Source organism: Macrotis lagotis, chromosome 1, assembly GCF_037893015.1.
Source record: "Macrotis lagotis isolate mMagLag1 chromosome 1, bilby.v1.9.chrom.fasta, whole genome shotgun sequence".
Classification (NCBI taxonomy): Eukaryota; Metazoa; Chordata; class Mammalia; order Peramelemorphia; family Peramelidae; genus Macrotis; species Macrotis lagotis.
This window is the reverse complement of record NC_133658.1, coordinates 621,764,508-621,784,648: the sequence shown is the minus strand read 5'-3', so window position 1 is coordinate 621,784,648 and position 20,141 is coordinate 621,764,508. Positions and strand designations below refer to the sequence as shown.

At 34.6% G+C, this 20,141-nt stretch overlaps 1 protein-coding gene across 1 annotated transcript in view; it reads right to left on the bottom strand.

Moving 5' to 3' along the window:
- ACMSD (aminocarboxymuconate semialdehyde decarboxylase) overlaps positions 1 to 20,141 on the bottom strand; it is an 84,813-nt gene that overhangs the window by 2,658 nt on the left and 62,014 nt on the right. Inside the window, exon 9 of the mRNA XM_074215048.1 lies at positions 662 to 760. Within this exon, the coding sequence (XP_074071149.1) occupies positions 662 to 760 (99 nt within the window). The remainder of the gene's footprint in view (positions 1 to 661; positions 761 to 20,141) is intronic.

The following is a 20,141-nucleotide window of genomic DNA, read 5'->3' as shown; positions in this document are numbered from 1 at the left end:
AATGTGAAAGATAATTGACAAATTTTCTAAGACTAATCTGACCTGGAAATATAAATTTAGTATTAGAAGATGCTTCTATACAGTTGCTGGTTTATCTACTTTGGTTATGATTGGTTGATTATATCCTTTTAAAAATTTCCTTCAATGTGAAATTAGTTATTTATAATGATGATGATAATAGTTATCATTTATATAATGCTTTATGGTTTACAAAGCACTTTACAAATATCTCATTTGATCTTCACAATAACTTGAAAGTTAGACACTATTATTATTTCCACTTTACAGATGAAGAATCTGAGATAAACAGAAGTTAAATGACTTGTCCAAAGTAACACAGCTAGTAAGAGTAAAGCAAAATTTGAGCTCAGTTCTATCCAATTTCAGATTTAATACTCTATACATTTGATCATCTAATTATCTCCAGAGACAGAATAACAGCTTTTACTTCATGGATTATCAAACGTTCTGATTTGGTGACTAATTCAGTATATATGCTGTTAATTATCAAATACCCCATGATAACTACACCTGTGACATTTCTAAGGAATTATAGCTTTTTGAATTCTTTTTTTGTGTGTGAACTCAGTCCCAACCTGAATCTGAAGTATACTCCAAAGAAATAATAATGAAGTAAAAAATCAAAGCTCAATTACCATACCTTTGTTTCATCATCAAATTCTTCCATAGACTCTATCAATTTTCCAGGTTCTGGATCACCCAGGACAAAGGGATAATCAGTCCCCAAAAGGACTTTATCCTGAAAACAAAACAAAAAAAACAGTGATTAAAAAAATCTGTAACTTCATTGAAAACTTAAGAACTTATGATAAATCAACTTTTGGAAAATACTAGTTTAAAACAAGAAACTATATCTACATTTGCTTTATCCTCTGAGGTCAATGAAAATTTAAAATGCTATTTTGATACTGAAAATAATTTTTCCTTATTTTGAAGGTCTTTAAAAATTCATCCTAACATCTCCAGCAGATGTCACTGTGGTGCCTCCTAAATTACAAAATTGAATAGAGTAAGAGAGCTAGAGGAAAATATAGAATGACAACCTAAAAATTAAGCCTTTCTACCTGATAACAAAAATGAGGATGACCTTAGGCTTCATTAATTCAATGTGATTCTGTCTAATGTTATAATTTCTGGGAAAACAGTCACTACACATGAAATATGTAGGATTTTTAAGGGTACGGATTTTATTGTACAAACCCCTCATTTTACATATGAACTAGAGCCCCATGAAGTGAAATGACTCATCCAAAGTCATATAGACAGTCACATAAATGACAGATGTAAACTTAAATCCAGATCCTTTGACTCTAAATCTGGTGTTCTTTCTATCTAGCGCTCTATTTTTAAAAAACAAACAACTAACCAAAACAAACAACTTTCACCAACTTTGTCTTTATTTTTTGAATGATGTTGCAGCAATATTAATTTTAGAATTCTTTGTAAATCAAATAAGTAGGATTGTATTAAAATGCATTACCTTCTTTGTTGAGCAAATTAATTGTCCTTAATGCCACATTCTTTTAAAGAATGGATTTCTCAGGTAAATATAAGAAGAATGATTCCTTCATTGACTTAAATTCTCTGTAATGTGGGAAAGGGAAACTTTTCTTTGTATCTGAAGGTGATGCTACTGATTTCTTGTCAGTGAAACCATCATGTGGGGTGGTTTTTTTCCGTAGTAATTATAGGTTTGACTCAATCCATCTGCATCCCTTGTAATTGCTCATGATTAGAGTAAAGATTACTAGATATGAACAAGTAAGAGGTACCGTCTTTGATTTTGGAACAAAATTGTAGTTAATCTATCAAAGTGAAACAGTAGAGGGAGCATTAGATTGAACATCAGGAGATTTGGGTTCTAGCCTTTGTCCTCTACAAACTAGCTTTGAGACACTGAAGTAATCATTTAGCTCTCTGGTCTTTTCTGCATGTAAGGTGGAGGGGGGAGAAAAAGGAGAAGGGGCAGGAGAAGAGGCATGCATAACTTGAACTCCAGACCTTGGTTTCATTAACCACATGTTCTAAGTACCTGAGCCATGCAGTCATAGATACTGTCATACCAGAACGAAGCCTATAGTTTTGAGGGAGTTCAATTTTAGTTAAAAATAATTACAAGGTTTTAAAAAATGTGTCAAACATAATGAACCCCATTTCTAATTTAGGACAAGACTGAGTTTTCATGGCATTGGCATAACATTGTCTCTTTTCATTAGAATTGTATTCCTGGTCTTAATACAATTGGATAATGTCATACAATGCAAATGTCTGTCATATAAATAACAAAGCATAACTTCACAAAGAGAAAAAAAAAAGGACTATATTCAAATTTAAACCATTTCAAATTTCTTTAGCACTTTAATTTTGAGCTGTTACAAGCCCAAATGATAGTTCATTTAATAAACTCACAAAGTCTTTAAAGATTTAAAAATATATATTTTATATGAAATAGTTTGAAAGAAAATTTGAAAGAAAGACATGCTGGATCAACAAATCTGTTTTGGATTTCTGTGCTCACTGCTATACCAATCCAAGCAAATTAATATTCTCATCTCCTACTGACGGAAGTCCCCCAAAGACCAAAAGTTATGTCTCTGTACATCTGTGCAAACAGCTGATCCTTTCTTAAATTGCCTGCTTGGTGTTCACTAGAGATTCATCTGTCCTTATTTCCAAGATTCCTTAAAAAAAAAAACCCAAGCTCCACAACTATTTTGTAGTTTTAAAACTCTTCTATCACGTTATGCATTTTAAAAATTTGAATGTTTTTATTACATTTGTGAACTTCTTGAATACAAAAAGCAGGTTTAAAATTAATTTATCTTTCTAGTCACTAGAGTTCCCATTCCCAGTGTTATGATAGCCTACTTTGATAGGGTAATTTGACTCAGATTTATTCTGCTTATACAAAGAAAACATAATTCAAAAGCAGAAATGATAATTGTTTCTTCTGAAAATATTCTAAAATTTGAATTAATTTCACAAATTCTAACATGAGTAGTAACATTAGGGATAATCTGGTTCAACGCTTTCATTTTACAGATGAGGAAACAGGCCCAAAGTGGTTAAAATACTTGCCTACATAGTTTGTTAATGAAAGAGCTAGAGCTGGAATCCAGTTCTAGTCATCCCTAATATGATTCTCTTTCTATTTGTTGCTTTGTACTTTCTCCCCTCTGCCTCTATTCTGGTTTTCTGGATTCATAATACAGAAAGCTGAGGTTATATGATTATTTCTTCTAGATATTTTTTGGAACCCACATTGTTTAGAAAATGTAGACTACAGAAAAAAAAAAGAAAAATATTGCAATATTTCTTTCTGCCCAAAGTTCTCCTACTTTACAACAATTCTGAAATGCTCTATTCTCAATGTATTTTCCAATATATTGTTTTTCTAATGAGATATTTCACGTTTGTCAAGTTTTCAATCTTTTAGTTTTATTTTATTGTTTTTTGACAAGGAAGCATTAGCTTCTACTTGCTCAATTTTAAGTTTTAAGCAATCTATTCTAAGAATTAGTGAATAATATTCTCAGAAACTAATTAATCAAATTCATATGGAAAAAAGGACCCTGATAGTGACATACCTCACAACTTTTTACCCATACTCCATTTGAAGACCTCTGATGGAAGGGAATCCCCCAATTTAGCAACCCAGTTGAATTCAGGATAGTTTTAATACTCAGGAAGATTTACTCCCCCCCTCCCATCCCTCAAGTTGAGCTAAAATCTTTTTTTTTGTATCACCTGTATATCACTTTTTTTTTTGGCAATGCAGTGGGGATAAGTGACTTGCCCAAAGTCACACAGGTAATTATTAACTGTCTAAGGTCAAATTTGAATTCAGGTCCTCCTGACTCTAGGGCCAGTGCTCTATTCACTGCGCCACCTAGCTGCCCCCTGTATATCACTTCTAGTTCTACCGTTTTGGGCCAAGCAAAACAAATGATAGTCCTTTAAATATTTAAATGAATTAATCATAATTAAAAATATTTATTAAACATATCCTATGTACAAAGCATTGTATGTAGTCCTGGGGATACATACAGGAAGACAAGATTGTCCCTGCTTTTGAGGAGCTCACCTTATCATAGATCACAATGCATTCAGGATAGGAGAAATATGGGTGGCTAGGTAGCACAGTGTATAGAGTATTGAACTTGGAATCAGGAAGACCTGAGTTCAAATCCTGTTCTAGATACTAGCTGTGTGACCTTGGGCAAGTCAATCACCTCTGTTTGCCTTAGGTTCCTCAAAATGTTTAATGGGGTGATAATTATAGCATTTATCTCCCAGAGTTATTGTGAAGATCAAATGAGCTATATTTAATAGCTATGATTTTGATGAGGAAGTTTTAGCTTCAAGTATGAAAGAACTCACTTACTTCAGTTTGTCAATGATCTTCCTCATAGGTGACAAGAAGGCTCAATATCAAACTCCTGTTGTGATTTAACCAGGATCTGGTACAGTATGATAATTACTTTGTGTAACCTAATTCTGATAGTTAACATTTATATAGCACTTAGTATCAGTCAATTATTTCATTTGATTCTTTTTTTTTCAGGTTTTTTTTTTTTGCAAGGCAAACGGGGTTAAGTGGCTTGCCCAAGGCCACACAGCTAGGTAATAAGTGTCTGAGACCGGATTTGAGCTCAGGTACTCCTGACTCCAGGGCTGGTGCTTTATGCACTACACCACCTAGCTGCCCCTCATTTGATTCTTATAACCCTTAAAGGTAGGAATTGTTATTTTTCCCATTTTACAGATGAAGAAACTGAGGCAAAGAGAAGTTGTGACTTGTCCAAGGTCACACATCTAGTAAGTATTTTGATTTGAACTCAGGCAACCAACCACATAATGCATAGATTACTGGAACTAGAGTCAGGAAGACTCATCTTCCTGACTTCAAATCTGCCCTCAGACATCTGACCCTGTCATCTGACCCAAGCCCTTTAACTCTGTTTGCTTTAGTTTCCTCATCTGTAAAATGGGCTGGAGAATGAAATGGCAAACTATTCCAGTATCTTTGCCAAGAAAACCCCAAATGGGATCACAAAGAGTCAGACATGATTGAAACAACTGAATGACAACTTTCTAATTCAAGACTTATTCTCTATCCATTGCACTGCCTACCTGCCTTACCCCATGATCTTTTCTGGATGCTTCATCACACTACTGACCCAAATTGTCCATTAAAACACCAGATTTTTTTTCCATATAAGAGGTGTTGTACACCTCTTTTCCATCTATGCTTGCACAGTTGATTATAGAAATTAATATTTATACATATTATGTCATCATATTAATTTTAATTCATCATTCTAATCTGGTGAAAGATTTTTGGTTTTTAATTCTCTGACTTCCATGTGTCAGTTACTCCTCTCAGCATTTTTTTTTAAATTTTTGCAAGGCAATGGGGTTAAGTGGCTTGCCCAAAGCCACACAGCTAGGTAATTATTAAGTGTCTGAGGCCAGATTTAAACTCAGGTACTCCTGACTCCAGGACCAGTGCTCTATCCACTGCGCCACCTAGCCATCCCTTCTCAGCAGCATTTCTAATCTGATTTAATAAACATTCCATCTATACCTTCATTCAAATATTATGTCTCTGATGGCCCTTGATAGGAACTTTATTATGTTCTTTAGAATGACAAAAGGAGCTAGATCTCTTTCCAAATATCCATTCCAAGATTTGGAGGCCCCCCTGGCATCTTTGGATATGCTGACTATGAGTTAACCAGAAATGAATGAATCCAGGCCTTAGGAAAATTCCTTTGGTACTCTGTGGTCCTACTTATGAATTCATCATTCACTTTAAATGCTTCTATCTTTATGTCTTTAATTTTTTTTTTTTCTGGCTAGGGGGTAGGAATCTGTTCTGACTAGACAGTTTTATTTTGATAGGATTAACCACTTCTTCCATTTTCTCTTCTCTTGGCTTCAGTAAAACAGCTCCTTTCTAGTTCTCTTCCTGTCTTGTACAACTGCTCCTTATCACCCTTTCCTCTTTCTGAACATGATATCCTCCAAAACTCTGTCCTCAGCTCTGTTTTTCTATATTCACTCCCTTGGTAATCTTATCTAAACACTTTATTACCATTATTACCTCTATCCAGATGACTCCCAAACCTATGTATCTATCCCCAGTTTCTCCCATCAACTTGGATGTTAAATCACCAACTGGCTGGTGATCATTTTCACCTAGGTGTCCTGTGAGCTCCTGAAGTGAAGCATATCCATAACTAAGCTTTTTTTTTTTTTTTTACCGACTTTCTAACCTCCTCCTCAGATCTGTTAATCCTCACAAATTATCTTTCTGCTGTTGAACCTCTCTTTCATTAGATGTTTTGGCTCAAAATCTCATGGTCATCTTTGACTATTCCTTTTATCTCACTTCTACATTCAATTAGTTGCAAAGGCCTGTGGATCTTACTTCCAAAACATCTCTCACATATATTCTGTTTTTCCACTTATACTGTTACCACTTTAGGTCCTTATTACTTCTCACCCAAATTATAATACTAATAGCCAACATTTATATAGGGTTTTAAGGTTTACAGAGTTCTTTGTATGTTTCATCTCAGTTGACTTTCACAACCACCCTGTGAAGCTAGGTACTATTACAAAACCTATTTTACTGATGAGAAAATGAGGTTGAGTGAGGTGAAATGACTCACATAGCTAGTGAGTATCTGAGGCAAAATTCAGACTCAGACCTTCTTAACCTTGACTCTAGTACATATCTATAATACCATTGTTACCTTCTAATTGTTTTTCCTGGTTCCAGTATTTCTTCTCTCCAACTCATCCTTCATACAGTTTCCAAAATAGCCTTAAGTTTTACACACGTTATCCTATTTCATCTTACTGATCAGAAACATTCAGTGGCTTTCCATTGCCTCTAAAATGAAATATAGCATTTATGGAATTCCATAATCTGGCTATAATCTACATTGGGTACAAAAGACGTTAATTTCATATATGTATTCTACCTTTCCAGCAGAACTAGATTATTCTCCTTTCCTTGATTTCATCCTGCCCATTCTTACTTCTGAACATTCACTTAGACTATCCTCTCTACTAGGGACTCTACTAAGAATTACAGAATTTATTTCAGAGTTGGGAATCATAGGGTCTCCTAATCCAACCTATACCTGATCAGGGATCCCCTCAATATCATCTCTGCAATGTGGCCATCTGGCTTTTGCTTGATGATGTCTTGTGATGGAAAATCTGGAGATCTGAAGCATTACATTCCTGCCTTGTCTGCATTTGTTGAACTCTTTCTCTTCTTTCTATATATATATATATATATATATATATATATATATATATATATATGTATATATATACACACACACACACACATATATATATATATATATATATATATATATAATATATGTATGTAATGTTAGGTGCCCGCCTCTTTCAAAATGTCATTCATGATCTTTCCCCTCCTCTCCCTGCCTCAACTAAAAAAAGACTTCTTTCTTTCTAAACTTTCTAAGTACATTTTGACTTCTGTATTTACCCTTATCACATTCTACTCACTGTACTTAAATGTAAATATGTTTTATCCTCTTTAAATTGTGACTTGCATCAATTTTTTATCTATCACAGTTCATCAGTCAGTCAATAAATATTTTTTAGACACCACTTTAATTCTAGAAATTGTTCTAAGTGTTTAGAGAAACAAAGAAAGAAAGAAGATAATCTTTTCTCTCCAGGAGCTCACAGAGACTACATGCAATGGTTGGAGATAATCAATACAAAGAATACATTAAAACTAAGGAGGAATGGAAAAGGCTTTCTGTAGAAGGACTTGAAGGAAGGAAGGCAAGCCAAGAGGTAGAAATAGGGATGGAGAGAATTCCAGGAATGAAAATTCCTGTAATTGAAAGATGGAGTTTTTTATTAATTAATTTATTTATTAACACATTACTACAATAGTCTTGTTGTAAAAGTAAACATAATCCTTCCTTCTCCCACAAAGATAGAGAAACTTCACGAAACATAAAATGGGAGAAAAAGAAAAAAATTGTACTTCAGTCTGTGTTCAGATGATGGAATTATTTGTGTGAACAGCAAGAAGGCCAATGTTCCTGGATCACAGAGTATAGTATGAATTAGTAGAAATGAGATTTAAACTTTGATTTCCCTCAGTACTTTGCAAAGTTCTAGCTGGTAGTAGGTAATCAATAAATGCTTAATAAGATTTTTAAAATGAATTTTGTTTCTCAGTATTAATTTTGCCTAATACTTTTAATAACAGAGGTGATTATATTTTAATTTCATCCTGATGAAGGAAATTTGGAAGAGAGTAGTTAAATCCATCTGTGCTATTGTCTTGATGTATTTAGACAGTTAAAGTTTTGAGTAACTCGAAGTTCTAGTATCTCTTCCCTTCAATCCTCATTACAGTTTCCTCTCTAGCAGTATTCTGAACCTTTGTCTTCTGCTCCTTATTCCCTGATCAAAAGTTAAAGGTAAGTACTTCATTCCCTTAGTACCTTTGATGACAGATCTCTAATTTACTAGTAACATTTATGGAACAATGGGCTAATGTAATAATATATTTGTATTTTCATTGGTCATTTCTGGTGATGTTATTTTAACCCAAGAAGTAACTCTAGTCTTAGTTGGGAATTTCATGGCAGCCCTATGGGAAAGATATTTTGAGCTAAGTTTGCTTTCTCATCACCCTTGATAGAAAACTTTCCAAAAGGAAGGTTTTAAGTTTCCTTGCTTATATAATTTTAAAATGAGGAATCCTGTAAAATTCAACAATAGTAATAATTTAGACCCAGATTCTCCCCTTCCATTTTTTTTTGGTAATGTCAATGGCATATATTTTCCTTTGAGCTCAAGTACTTTACTAAGTTCTTAATATAATAAACAGTCTTGTTAGAGAAAAAGGAAATAAATTGCTAGCAAATCAGTTGAAGGATCATTAGCTTGATGCCCCATTATATTTTTAGCATTCTCAGGTTGGGAGGGAACTTAATAAATGAATATACTACTGGCCTGAAAATGTTAATGTATTTTTATTATGTGAACAGTTGACTCCTTATCATTTGCAGATTTCATTAGCGGCACAAGTATACCTCAATAGAGGTATACTAGAATGCATTCTGTTGTTATACAGATTTTAGGAAAGCTATTCTATTTCCAGAAATATAACTCTAATCAGAAATAGCTTGATATTATTATTATTATAACTTTATTATTGAGAAATTGAGACTTAGAGAATATTAATTTTTAATGTAGAAATTCAATTTACATGTAGAAAATTAGCAAAATTGTGGGTAGGGAAGATATTTTTTTCCCCCAAATAGGCATTCTGGTCACTATCTTTGGCATCTGCAGCTTGATAAGTGTGAATACCATTGGATATTACAGTTAATCTTTTCTTTGGTTCTTAAGCAACAGGGGCTCTCCTAAATGTTCACATCTCTTCCTCCCCCTATTTCCACTACTTTCCTCTTTAAAAGATCTATTTTTAGATCTGAATCCTCAATTGCCTTGATTCCCAATTCTTGAATCCTTTATACTAATAAGAATCATCATCATCAGACTTGCAGGAGAGGTCTTTTATCTTGTGACTTGAGTCTTGGACAGCTGGGATATGACATAATCTATTTTTGAAAAAGCTAGTCACTCATGGTTTTAGAGAAGTCCAGAAAAAACTGGTAGTTCCTAAAAATGTGACTATTCAATCAGAAAAAATTTCATAACATCTATTTCACACAATTGGTAATAGTGGAAATGAGTTTTAAAGCTAAACCTTTGAACTCCAAATGCAGTGCTTTTCTTCTATTGTTTCAAAGTAAAACGAAAAGGAAAAAAAGAAGCTGAGCAGACAGAGGGCATTTTCTGTTTGTATCTGGGATTTTGAAGAAGGTATTAGGGAAGGAGGGGAAGACAGTCAACTTAATAGTTAGAACTACGGAATAGATTTGAGACTCTTTCCATAAAGGGGATTTAACAACTTTTTTTTTTTTTTGATCCTTGAAAGAATAATGAAATTCATAGGTTTTTTCCAAGTAATATTCAATAAAGAATAAAGAGAGAACAATGATGAGAAAAGTTATGATGGTTAACATCCTGATGAAGGGTTCAAAGGTGGCCATGTGATTTCTTGACATGAATAATTGGGATGTATGTTGTAGTCCCTGGTCATATTTCCAGAATTTAATAGAGAGGTTTGAGAGACTTGTGAAAGCTGAGAACCATTGCCTACTTCTATAGATCCTTTTAGGGACAAATATTATAGCAAGAAGGAATCATGGAAGCATTACTGGTGATTATGAAGTCTTTTGAAAGAAACTGACTTCCTAGGGTGCTTAAGTAGTGATTTTGTCACTGCCACTGATTAGAGTAGAGGGTTACATTAGAGAATGGTATCTAATGATAGCTAAAAAAATAATGACTCAGAAAATGGTATGCCCTAATGGAATTTGAATTTCTCTATCAGGACTTCAGATATAGAGTTATTCCAAGGAAGCACTTTGTAAACCAATCTATACCTATTCGAGTTATTTTTTTAGAACATTAATGAACATTTTATTGATATACCAACATACTAATTGACAATTTGAAGGGATGATAATATGCTAATATGGTCCATTTTCTCAAAGAGTATGCAGTGCATATGAAATATTTTTCAAGTAATGTGATGCCTTAATAAATTTAGGAAATGGATTTCTCTTTTCACATTACAGTTTTTTCACTTCATGTTTTTCACAAAATCGACTTCTTTCTTATTAGAAGTTTTTGGCATTAGAATGGTCTCAACAACAATCTTCTCTTCAAAAAGGGTTTCTTTCCAATGCCAATTTGTGTAATGGAAAAATAAGAGCATTCAGTTTCTTTTGATCTGTTAGAGGAGCATTCCTTGACTCTCTTCTTTCTATTCATTGTTTCCACAATAGAGAAGACAAGTCTGTTACTGGCACAGGTTATCTATAGGGTGGCAGAACCTGGTCTAGCATTAGCTTTGACAACTTCTAGTCTAGTCTCTTGGATTTTTCCTGTCCAGGTTTTCAGTCACTTTAAATATGCATCCTGGAGGTGATGGCTTTCCCAGTCTGGCTACCAATTAATGGGTTGGTGACTCAAGATTTTAACCCCTTAATTTCCAAAACAGAATTACTTGTTCTGATGATATCCAAAATAAATATTTATTTTGTTGAGCATTGGACACAGCTATTTTTTTTTAAATTTCATATGTGATTGGGATGTTGGAGTTGTCCAGGTTTGCAGACTACTGGGCAATGCTTGGCACAGGCATCAAGCAACTAGAGTAGTAACAATTATAGTATTAGTGTTGAAAAGGTCATCAGGAGTCATTATTGGAATAGCAGAGTTATGGTGGTGGTAATATATTAGATTATCCTGTGAAATGAGAGAAATAGAATATGAGTTCTAGAAGCAGATGATAAACTCAAAAGGGAGGCATAATATAGTTGTAGTGGGGGAACCTCAATTCTCTGAGTATCCCTTAGAGCTCTTCTTCAGAGAAAATTTTGATTTGGAAAGTTGATTTCAAAGAGGTCAAAGGTAAGAAGGACACTCAAGCAAAATGAGATGCTCTCAAGATAAATGTGCTGATAGAAGCCAAAATAATTCTGATGAGGAAGGAAAGGAGGAATTGTCTAAAGAAAGAGTTGTAGAGGAATATGGAACTCACTAATCAATTTAGATTTTTAAAATACATATACAAAATAAGACTGAAGCAAAGGTAGATAAAAGGATGAATTAAAAAATAGTGGTATAGTTCTATGAGAATGCTATTATTATCAGAACAGCCGAGGCTAATCAAACTTTTTTTTTTTTTTTTTTTTAGTTTTTGCTAGGCAATGGGGTTAAGTGGCTTGCCCAAGGCCACACAGCTAGGTAATTATTAAGTGTCTGAGGCTGGATTTGAACTCAGCTACTCCTGACTCCGGGGTGGTGCTCTATCCACTGTGCCACCTGGCTGCCCCCCAAAGAACTTTTTATAAAAATGTGTCAGAAACAGAAAGAGTTCAATTTTAGGGAAAACTCTGGAGACATTTGCAGCTATTAGGGGGAGCAACTGAGTCTGGACACTTAAATTGTGCCTAGAAATTCCAGGGTTGGAGGCATGTCTTTAGGTTGATTATGGATGACCTGGTTCCTAGTTGATGCTGTGCATGTGTAGCTTGCATGGTAGTTGTTATACAATATTTAGACTATGTTCCTTTTTTGCTTTGGTCAGGAGTAAAGACTACATAGTTAAGCCATGCCTGTGATTTGCTACATTATGCCATTATTCCATTGCCTCTGGTATTAAACATGAATGCCTTTTTCTCAACCTAGCTTCAATCTGCTTTTCCAATTTGATAGTTTCCCTCCATAGTACTCCATGGTCAAGTCAAACTGGCCTGTTTGCTTTTCTCATATACTATACCATCTCTTGTCTTCTTGATTTTGGAATGGAGGTTGGCACCCTACTCTTTCTAGATTTCTTCCATTTGGAATCCTTTATTTCCTTCAAGACTCCATTTGATTGGAATTTTTACATGAAGCTTTCCTGATTACCTCAGCAGCTAGTGCTGTCCCTTCCAAAATTAAATTGTATTTATTTTGTGTATATTGTTTATACATATATAATATATAATGCATACATACATATTCACACACACATCTATCATCTATCTATCTATCTATCTATCTATCTATCTATCTATCTATCTATCTATCTATCTATCTATCTATCTATCTTGTCTAATAGAATGTAAGCTCCCTGAGGGAACAGACTATTTTATTTTTGTCTTTGTCTCTCCAGAACCCTAGCATAATATTTTGCATATATTCAGTGCTTAATAAATGCTTACTATTTGGTTGATTATTTGATTCTCTTGTGATTAGAGTTCACTGAAATTCAACAGAACAAGGAAGAATAGTTTTCAAGATAAGTGAAGACTTTTTTTTTTAGGTTTTTGCAAGGCAAATGGGGGTTAAGTGGCTTGCCCAAGGCCACACAGCTAGGTAATCACTAATTGTCTGAGGTCTGATTTGAACTCAGGAACTCCTGACTCCAGGGCCAGTGCTCTATCCATTGTACCACCTTGCCACACCCAATATAAGTGAAGACTTGAGCTAAGATTCTAAATGAATAAATCTACACTGACCACACTCCCTAGATTAGTAAGGCAAGCACCTTCTTGGGACAATGGAAGGAATAGTTCTCTGAAAACCTTCCTGGTATTGGACAGAGCACATAATTGCCAGGAGAGCATGGTTTTTACTAGTGTTTGCTTCTTATTGTTGAAAAAGATAAGACTAGTGGTAGCAGTGCCACAAGATGCGTTGAACATATTTGATAGATCAGGGAAATTCTGCAGACCTAGGACATTTGGGTCTTAGCCAGATATTTGACAATATCTCATAATATATTTGTGAAAAAGATGAAGAGATATTGGTTAGATAATAGTATTGTTGCTGTTTAATCATGTCCAGTTGAATCTGACTCCATTTGGGGTTTTCCTGGGCAAAGACAGGGAGTAGTTTGCCATTTCTTTCTCTATTCATTTTACAGATGAAGAAACTGAGACCAACAGGATTAAGTGACTTGTCCAGGGTCATAGAGCTATTATGTGTTTGAGAACAGATTTGAAGATGAGTTTTCCTAATCCTAGGATGTCTTCCTAACCCTAGTCCCAGTGCTTTATCTACTGTGCCACCCAACTGGTCAACATAATAGTATAGTTAGGTAAATGCAGAATTGTTTGAATGATTGGATGAAAGGAGTAGTTATTAATGTATACATAAATGTCATCTGGGAGAGAGATTTCTAGTAGAGTGACCCAGAGATCTACTATTGATCATATTTCTCCCAGTCAAATGTAAACTCTCTGAGGGCAAGAGCTAATTAATTTTTTTAATCCTTAAAGTCCCCTTGTCTAGTACAGTACCTGGAACATCAAAAATATTTAATAAAGATTAGTTGAATCAAATCCCATTTTATAAATGAGAAAACTGGACTAAGAGTTTAAATTACTTATCTAAAGTTACTCAGTGAGTAATACTGTTGGGATTTGAACCCCAGTCTTCTGATTCCAATACCAGTGCTCTCTCTCTCTCTGTCATACCATACTACTTTTCTAGAAAGGGTCTTATTAATGTGTATTGTTGTGAAAGTGCAATATGATTTCAATTTCTTTTTTTTAGTAGCAGCTTCCTAAAAGACCATAAGATGGGGATACAACTCCACGGAAGCAAGCCATATTTTTTCTTTTTACTGTAAAATGAAATATAATACTTTCTGCTTTCCAGATCAGGAAATTTAGGTTTCTTATTAGAAATGAGGAAACTATACAGAGTCAGAAACACCCATATACTTAACAAACTTTATAGGTAGGAATTAAAACTCTCCAATGAATTCTGATATTGTTTATTTTCCTTTGTCATCTTTTCAACCTAAAGAATCACATTTTATCCTCAGGATAATATTAATAAAAATTAAATATTTGATGCTCAGGTATTGACCCATATTGGGTATGCATATTACACTCATGTTGTGACAACTAGGTGGCCAAGTGACTAGAGTGCAGGATTTGGAGTAAGGAATCCTGCCATAGATACTCAGTTTTATTATTGGGGCCAAGTTGCTTAACCCTTTTGTGCCTTATTTTCCTCATCTGTAAAACTGGAATAATAGTATCAAAGGGTTGTTGAGGATTATGAAGAGCAGCTGAATTGTGTGTGTGTGTGTGTGTGTGTATGTGTGTGTGTGTGTGTGTGTGTGTGTGTGTGTGTTTGTGTGTGTGTGTGTGTCTGTGTGAAGAACTTTGCAAATCTTAAATCATTATAAATACCAAATAGTATTATCAATTACATCTGTCTCTATCTCTTGTCAAGATCCCTACCTGGCTAAAAGAATGACAGGATCACTGAAGACAAAGTCTCTAGTTACAAGTTGTCATGAACAGGACCAACTACTCCAAAGGTGAATTTGAGTAGTACAAATCTTGAGGGACATGGTTTTACTTGGCATAGCTACTAGAAGACTCCTAAGCAAAAGGAATCTTTCATCAGAGGATCAAAGTTCTGCTTTTAAAGGTTAGGACCAGATTATCATAGAAGAAAGGGTCTTGGAATCAGAAGAAATATCCCAGCTCTACTATCAACTATCTAAACCTTTCTGAGATTCAGTCTTCTTGTTTGCAAAATGGGGAATACTTATACCACCTACTATGTGGGGATATTATAAAAAATTGCTGTGTAAATATGAAAGAGCTATATAAACGTAAGCTATCATTTTCCTTCTTCTTCCTGTGGGTAGGAAATGTGACAACAGAAGAATCTTGCTAGTATAACATTATATCTAGAACTTTCTTTGATTCTACAACCAATGTAAGGAACTAGACCAATCACACTAAAAGGAAGGCATATTTACTCTGTTTTTCATATTAAATATGATGTAGAATGATTTTTTATATATAAAAATTAATTATAACATAAATTACAATATAGAGATACAATGTGTGTGGGAAAACTACTAGGGTTCTTGCCTTGAAGTCAAGAAGATTCCATATCCTGTCTCAGATATTTCTTATCTATGTGAGCTTAGACCTCAGTTCTGCCTCAGCTTTCTTATCTGCATAATGAAGGTAATAATAGCATCCATCTCACAGGGTTATTGTGAGAATCCAATCAAATGAGAAAATATATGTGAAGTGCTTTGCAAATCTTAAAGTACTACATAAATGTTAACTGTTATTTCTTTTATTGAGCTGACTGTGTGTGTGGACTTCTGGCCAAAAGCTAGAAGGTTATTGTGTTTTTCTTTTTAGTTTGTTTTCTTATGATTTGCTTTTTTCTCATAGAAGTGATAATTGAGAATTCTACTTAATTGAGTTCCCGTTAATCAAAGTTGCATTGTATTATCTCATGCACAACAGAGTAGAGCATACAAAAACAAATTTATTATTCCCATTATTTTATTTTATTTTAGTTAAACAATGTGACATGTTAGTTGAAATTTCCCTAGTGACCACCATTAGTCTAAATAAACTAGAGCAAAAGTTATCACCACATCTCAGGGTTTATTTGACTTTAAACTATTCAAATTTCATTTTTCTCCCGAGGGAAGCAGAGAGTTCTCATAGTTTTATTTCAAGTATAGTAGCTTTAAATGATTTGTTTTCCTCTTGACATAGTAAACACAATAAAAATCTATTTTGTCATTGTTCCTCATATCATTATTTATGCTCTTAACTCTAAACATGTCCTCTCTCTATTTTACTATACTCAATCTTTTTTTTAACACCTCAGCTACAGTATTTCTTAGGGTATTTTCACTTATTTTTAATTTCTCTTGCCTTTTCAAATCTGTGAACCTATTATTCATACCATCTATAGTCAAACACATAAGGATTACATAGCTAATAACTTGTTCAGTTCTCTAGAAGGAAGTCCCAGGATACGATTGCTTACATATTTTAGGTGTTGGATTTAAAAAACTTTTATTTTTAAAAAATGCCAATAATTCCTTCTCAGCACCTTTAAATTTTTTTAAAGTCTGAAATTTTTACTGACATTTTTTGTTTTTCATCCCATTCATTTCTGAATGTCCCTCCTTCCCTACTCACACAATCTTTCCTTGAAACAAAGATGAAGAAGAGAAAAAAAAATATCAATTCAGTAAAACCAATCAATACATCAGTCATTAATGTCCTTTATACAGAGTATTTCATCTCTGAGGTGAAGAGAACTTTCCCATCATTGTAAGTTTAAATAATTTATTCTTTTCCCAAAATAAGAGTTTTAGGGAAAGGGTAAGAGTTGAAAGTTATTAAACTAATCACATTGTGTGGGTCTTTGATTTAATAGGTAGGGATCTTTGGAGAGTATCTGGTATCATTAAGATGAAAGCCTTGAGGGGAGAATTCCTTTGAGGAAGTGGGGAAGACCTGAGTCTCTCTTCCTCCCCCCCTGCCCTTGACCTTGTTAACTGGAGGGTTGAAGGATGTGGATTTCTCATAGGTGACTTCTCAGAAGAACCAGGGACTGGCAGCAGTACTTTGCTGAGAGCAAACTAGACACACCGAGGCAGGAGTATACTGTGTTGGAGTAAACTCTCACCAGTTGGGGAGCATTTACAACTCAAGAATCATTGCTATAAATCAGGACTTGATTTATTGTTTTTGTTGATTGTCTAGACATAGGAAACTGTTAATAATGCCGATTAAAATTAAAAATGTGTATGTATACCCCTCCTCCCCTTCTGAGCAGCCTTTTTTAATAGATGCACTGCTTACTTCCCCAGGTGTGAAGAAGGGAGTAGTAAAGGTGTCATAAAATTGTCTATTTTACTTATTCTAACCCTGGCCTGCTTACCAGTGTAGTTAGGGATCCTACCCTGTAGCCAAAACACCCAAAAAATAAAAAACTTTTGCAAAGATGATTCCACTCACTATTGGTAAGTGGCACACTTATGGACAACAAGAAATCTAGTAAACCTGAAAGACGAACAACTCTTGATGCAAGAAAACTCAGCAGGTATCACATCCAAAAGCCCTGAGTGAAACAAGGATGGAAAATGAAGACCAGCTTCCCATGGATATATGTTTTGCTGGCATGGGTTTCACAATCAAAACTAATCTAGTCAATAAATTTATATGCCTTTCAAAAGGAATAAATGACAAGCTCATGGCAATGCAATTGGCACTTTCAGGAAAGTGCCATGCCACCATAATCAGTATGTATGCTCCCATCATCACAAAACCTGATGAAATCAAAGAAAAATTTTATGAAGAGTTGGAGACCCTCATGATCATCAATATGTTGAAAGAGGGCAAATTTGTAATTCTGGGTGATTTTCATACCAGAGTAGGCACAGACTGTCAAATATGGCAGGAAATCCTTGGGAGAAATAGAATCAGAAACAGCAACAGTTACTACTAAAGACTTATATCTCATGAACTTCTTGTGATCAACACTGTTTTCTATGCAACAAAAATTTGTGGATGCACCTTCGCAGCAGACATTGGCATTTAATACACTATGTTATCATTTGTAGAAGAGACAGACATGATGTGATAATGACAAAGGTGGTGTGTGGGACAGAGTGCTGACATCTTCTCTCCAAGCTAAACATTTTCCTTCAACAAAATTGGTGGGCCCCAAAACAAGATAATGTCAAGAGATTGGAATACTTCTCCCTGCATGAATAATTTGTTGCTAAGTTGAAAGAAAAGTTGAGCCAATACATGGTTGGCAACAGGGAAACATAAAAGGAATGGCAGCTACCAAGAAATTTTCTATATAACATGTATTTACTTATCTGGACCCGAATTCTTATCAAAACCAGCTCGATGAAAATGATGTGGAAATTCAGATGAAAATTGGGAACTCCACAGGATTTACCTGTAAGATAATTCATTCATCTCTAAGAAAGTATCATTAACTCCATCAAAAGTAAAGTACAACTGAAGCTTAGAGAGATGCAGGATTCTTGTCTCAGTTAGAAGGCAGAGAAAATTCAATTTTATGTTGATAATAACAACAACTTAAAGTTGCCTTGAAGGCTATTTATGGGTCAAAGATAATTGCTGCATCTCAACCACTCAGCACTGATGGAGCCATATTGATTAGTGATAAGGACATGATCTTGGAGAAATGGAGAACCATTTCTTAGTGTTCTCAACAGATCATCATTAATACTAAAGCTATTGGTTGTATACTACAGGTTGAAGTCAATGTCTATTCCAATTGAAGAAGAAGTTTTGAATGCTATTGCTCTTCTCTTATATGGCATAGCACCTGGTGCTAAGTCTATTCTGAGTTTTACAAGGCAGGAGTTCCACTGCTCATACAAAAGCTGACATATCTTTTTTGGTTATATGGCAAGAGGAGGTTATCCCCCAGGAGTTCAAGGATGCCACTATAGTCTATCTCTATAAAGGAAAAGGAAATATATTGTCCTGTGACAATCACAGGTGGATTTCTCTTTTAGTCACTGATAGCAAAATTCTTGCTAGAGTTCTCCTTAATTAGGTTGATCCTTTACCTGGAAGATGCTCATCTATCTGAAAGCCTTGGTGGCTTCAGAATGATTACTCAAGGAATGATTGAATAGGGTTTGCTACCCAACAATTCCAGGAGAAAAGTCAAGAGCAGAACAAAGATTTGCATAAAAGTTTGTCAGTCTAACCAAGGCCTTTGATACTGTTAGTTAAAGATCATGGCTAAATTTGGTAGCCCAGAGAAGTTCATTAGTATTGTATATCAGTTTCATGTTAGCATGCTACAGAGATTCTGGATAATGGACAATGCCCTTGCACTTTCCCAATGGAGTGAAGCATGCTTTTGCTCCCATGCTTTTTAGCATGACATTTTCAATGTTATTGTCAGAAACCTTCAACAAGAACAAAAATGTCAATTGAATCAAGGTCAACTACCACACTGATGGTAAATTATTTAACTTGAGAAGGCTATAAGCAAAGGCTAAAGAAGGGGGTTAGTTGTGACTTCTTTCATGCATTTAAAATAGTCTCTAAGCCTGAGATGATGAGTATGGGTTTATTCTCTGCTACTTGTTCTTATTTTGGACTAGCAATTAACACCAAGAAGATGGAGATTCTCCTCCAGTCAGCACTATACCACCCAAAACTTGAACTATTAGGTACAGTAAAGGGAAAAATTTTGGATGCTGTGGATTAGTTCACTTATCTTGACAGTATACTTTCCAGGGATATATACACATTGAAAATAATGCTGCCATAGGCATTGTCAGAGCTAGTTCAATATGTGGAGGCTCCAAAGGAAAGTATGAGAGAGAAGAGGTAGTAGGCTGCCTACAAAATAGAAATCTACAGAACTATGACCTCATTGTTGTATGTTCAGTATATTAGGTAGTATACTAGCACCATACCAGGATACTGAATTGCTTCCATTTGACCAAGCATTTAGATTCTAATGGAGAAAGTGCAATTTCAATGGACTGGTCAAATTGTTTGAATGCCAAACATATGTTTGCCTAAAAGACTGTTTTACAGAGTACTTACACAAGGTAAGTACTTACACAGAGATCAGGAGAAGCAACTCAAGTGAACTCTCAAGGTCTTGCTGAAAAATTTTGGAATCATTTG